At 41.7% G+C, this 4,515-nt stretch overlaps 1 protein-coding gene across 1 annotated transcript in view; it reads left to right on the top strand.

The window, feature by feature from the left end:
• The window catches only part of CALCR (calcitonin receptor), a 128,837-nt gene that overhangs the window by 86,555 nt on the left and 37,767 nt on the right, over positions 1-4,515 (top strand). The window contains exon 6 of the mRNA XM_006025900.3: positions 1,452-1,605. Within this exon, the coding sequence (XP_006025962.1) occupies positions 1,452-1,605 (154 nt within the window). The remainder of the gene's footprint in view (positions 1-1,451; positions 1,606-4,515) is intronic.

Here is a 4,515-nt window from a genome sequence, read left to right as displayed (position 1 = left end):
GTTGATCTGTACCCCAGGCCCCTTCCCTCCCCCCTCCCCTTCCACCATACCGGACTTACCACCTGGAGGCATCTCTATTCAATATTGGATCGGTATTGGCCTATATGCCTCCTTAAATATCAACTATCGGTATCAGCCCCCAAATCTCTATTGGTGCACCCCTAATAGACTGCAATTAAGCTCAGCTTCTGTACAGAGATCACAAAGATGAGTGGAACCTCACACCTGTATCCTTTTCAGAGAAAGTCCTGACCTTTTTTACTTCACTGTCTGTATTTTTCTTGTGTTTTTTGCTATACAAAAATACAGAGCAATTGCACTGTACGTACTGATAAGACTCTGGTCAAGATCTCTTGCACCTCACCTGGGAGAAACACCCACTGCTTCCAGTGGTAGTACGCTCCTCAATAAGTGGTGAAGAGCTAATTAACTTACCTACAGTACCACTGTGAGGTGACTATGCTACTTCTGGCTCTGTGGATAGCACACACAGAGGGTGTGTCTACACAAGACACTTTATTTGAGATTAGAGCTAATTACTGCACAGTAAGTGTCACTGTCTACACATGCAGATGCTTACTGTGCAGTCATTTGCTCTAATTGTGAGTAAATTTGCTACCTGCAAATGCAAGTAGCAAATTTCCTGTTGATTACATACTGTGCAGTAGCAACATGTAGACAGCTGACCAGAAGCAAATGTGCTTCTGGTCAGCTGGGCAGCAGGAACAGGAGATTGTTTCCTAGCTGCTGCAGGGGCCCCGTGCAGGGATGCAGGGAGCAGAAGCAGTGTACTGCTAGGAGCAGCAAATCTGCTTCCACATCCCCACACGTGTAAACACATACCCAAGAGAGTTTGCTCTAGAGTACTTTAGAATAAAGTGCTCCCAGATTATTTTCACATGTAGACACATCCAGAGAAATTTGACGTTTCAGCCTGGCACCACTTGGCATAGTATGTTAGTGGTATAGGCATACTCTAGGTATCCGAAATAGGACCCTTAACGTGTACAGCTTTGGGAGTAATTAGCTATAAAGTTAAACAGACAAGCTGATTGAAGGTTGTATAACAATTTGAATAAAGGTAAAGAATACAACCACAGTAAGCTACCTAGATGATTAAGTTGCTATCTCTTTACCGCATTTGTCTGGGATTTTAAGAACAAGTTGTTTTTTTAATTCTAAACCCCATCAAACTGAAAACATTTCAAAGTGTGGTTTTACTGGATAGTTCTTGCTCGAGCTTTGCTCATTGCACTTGATTTTTATGAATTATGAGGTGCATTTACTCCATTTGTCTGATTTATTGCTATCTTATAGCCCTGTCAATAATACATGCTGCTAAGGAATTCTAGCAAGCACTAAGGGAAAAAACCTGGTATTATGTTTGCTTGCTAAGATACAGAATTGTGGTATGTTATCTATAGTTTAATACTGTCTAATTTGTTTGACAGGTAAGCTGCAAGGTGCTGCAATTTTTTCATCAGTATATGCTGGGTTGCAATTACTTCTGGATGCTCTGTGAAGGCATATATCTTCACACTCTAATTGTGGTGGCAGTGTTTGCTGAAGAGCAGCGTTTGCACTGGTATTACCTTTTGGGCTGGGGTATGTATATTCATTTGCAGCTTCTTGTTCAAGTCACTCCTGTGTTTGTTGTATATTATTTTTTATATACCGTTGCCTTAATCCTGCCATTACTTGCATATAAGAGTAGTTTTATTCATGGGTATGGATCATTGCCTAAGACTGATCACTTGAGATCCTAAGTTTGAGAATTAATTCCATGTATTTGCACAGGACCACTGATTCTTGTTGACATGCATTTCAGGGTTGTTTGTACATGTTAGTCCATTGAAAACCTCACTTGCAGTGGATAGAATTTACCATTTTCTCTCCAGCATTTCCTTTACTGACACTTTCATTTATGACAGACAAACCTTACGGACAAAAAATTTCAGACTTGGAATGGAAATGCTTTGGATCTTTACAGGCCACTCAATTCCTGCCTTTTAAGATTTAGCAAATGTTTGGAACTTATTTCCCCCAACAGTTTCATCGCAGTTATAGATAGCAACTGCTGCATAGAATCCTTCTTCAGTCCCACATGTCTTCTTAAGTTGGTGGCAATCTCATCAGCCCTTAGAATGTGAGACTCAACATTTCACTGAGCATCCCTGATCTGACATTTTAGGAAGTAAACATGAATTAAAATTAATTGTAGTAGACTGAGCCTTGTTTAAGAACTAGGGAATGGACATATTTCTTTAAGAGTCATTTTTCCTTTCAGATAAAGCTTCTGGCATTCTTGTAAATTGTAGCATAAAACTCAGCTGTCCAAAAATAGTGCTGTTATATGCACATTCTTCCACGGGGAAAAATAGGCATAAATATCTCTGTCTTCATATTTATAGCAACTGCACATTGATGTACATTGAAACAAGTATGCAACCCATTATGTATCCAGCTTGCAGTAGCTTCATTTAGATTGTTTTTTCCCTTGAGGCTGCATCCAGATGAGCAGGGGCATGTGTTGCAGTAGCACAAATAGTAGCAGCACAAACTTCTGCTGCTATTTTTTTGCCACAGAGCACGCCCCTACATGTGCACTTTGTTGCAGGGCACATTGTCCCACTGTGGGCAAATGCCCTTTCCCAGCTCCTTCCAGCTTCTAGCATGTTGGAGCAGCTGGGGCACAAATGGAGCTTAGAGATGTTCTGGCTGAAAGCCAGAGTGTCTCACTGAAGAACCAAGCCTCTGTTCATTCACTTTTTTTCCCAGCACTTTTTTTTGCTGCTGGAAAATCCTGGTAGCAGATTTTGCCCCCACGCTGCAAATTTACAGCACAGGGCACATTTTAACATTTCATGCATGTGGTTTGTGACACCACAAAGAAGCTTGTGGATGTGGCCTCAGTTGTGTAACACTAGGTGGACAAGTAGGGCAGGCACTGCCTAAGAGAAGTGCCTAAGGGAAGGGGGGCCAAATGTAGTGGGGCACCTTCTTAACATGAGCACATTCTAGAAGTAAACTGTAAAAATCTCTGCCTGTCAAAGCTTGAGTTCAGGGGTTTATGTTTCTCATAAAAACAGTTCTGAGATTAATGACATCTTAAAAATATAAGAAGTTACACTCTCCTGCTTTAGAGGACCAGTATGTCATCTGGCACTGAATGTTAGTCACAGATCCCTACAGACGTGATACATGAAGGAAATAGGAGCTTTCCAACTGTATCACTTTAAAACTTAGGAATATATAAGTATAAAGTCTTTGTATAGAAGACCATACTGTGCCTCTCTCAATGCAGTGCGCTGAAAACAAATAAATGTGTGGTTGTTATACCAAAGTGTGGCCACAGAGCATGCACAAAAAGGAGCACTGATTAGAAGGCAAGTTGTCTCACTAGTGCATAGCTGCTGGTAGTCCCCATACCATATTACTTATTAAAAGGAATAATTATAGCTAGCTGCTCTAGGGCATGAATTCAGTGGAAGGCATATACCATAAAAACCTAGCATCAATTAGTGCTGCCATTTTATCTTGAACTAACTTTTCATGGTCTATTGGATTAGGAAGTAACATGAAAACAGTATGTCAAAAGTAAGAGGAAGACCAAAGAAACCATAAGTCCCTTACGGAATGCAGAAGGCAATCTACTTATGAGATCTACTTACAATCTCTATACAGAGAAGGCTGAAGTATTTAATGGCTTTTTACTTCCATCTTCATAAACAGGGGCAGCTAGTAGAGGACAAGTGGGTTTCCAGCAAAGATAAGGATGGAGACAAACATCCTACAGTAGTAGTAGAACAGGTTAAAGATTATTTAGAAAAGTTAGTTGCTTTTAAATTGGCAGGGCCAGATGGGATACAATGTGGAGTACTAAAGGAATTGGCTGAGATAATTTCAGAGCTAGTAGCCTATCCAATTTGAGAACTCGTAGAGGTTTGGTAAAGTTAGGGTGGCTGTCATAGAGGACAGTCCAGTTGTCCTCTGCCCTCTATTGATATGAAACTGGACACCTTTTCTTGAAGAGAAAAATAGAGTTCATAAAGGCATCTGGTTTCGTATCAATAGAGGGCAAAGGACAGAGTAGCAGAAAACTGGAATGTCCTCTATGATGGCCACCCTAGGTAAAGTCCCAAATGATTGGAAAAAGGCAAATGTAGTGCCCACCTTTAAGAAAGGGAAGAAGGAAGATCTGGGAAATTATGGACCAGTGGTAAATAGTAGGGCTGTGCGAAGCTTCAGGCACTGATTCAATTCGGAGGAGATTCAGCTGGATTCGGTGACCGAACCTCCAAATCTGAATCGAATCAGGGGACCAGTTAAAAGGTCCAAATCTATTCGAAGCTCTCCAGATCGATTTGGAAAATATTCAGAGAGCTTCAGTGATTTGGGCAGGCCCGCCCGCTGCGGCAGGGAGCTAGACCTGGACTCTGAGCTGGTAAGTAGCGGGCGGGGGAAGGGAGGCAGGAGGAGGGTGGAGGGGACCATAGGGGACCCCTACCAGGCCCC

The sequence above is a fragment of the Alligator sinensis genome, unplaced genomic scaffold (genome assembly GCF_000455745.1).
Source record: "Alligator sinensis unplaced genomic scaffold, ASM45574v1 scaffold436_1, whole genome shotgun sequence".
NCBI classification, from domain to species: Eukaryota; Metazoa; Chordata; order Crocodylia; family Alligatoridae; genus Alligator; species Alligator sinensis.
Note: the sequence above shows the minus strand (reverse complement) of the source record. Positions and strands in the feature narration are given on the sequence as shown.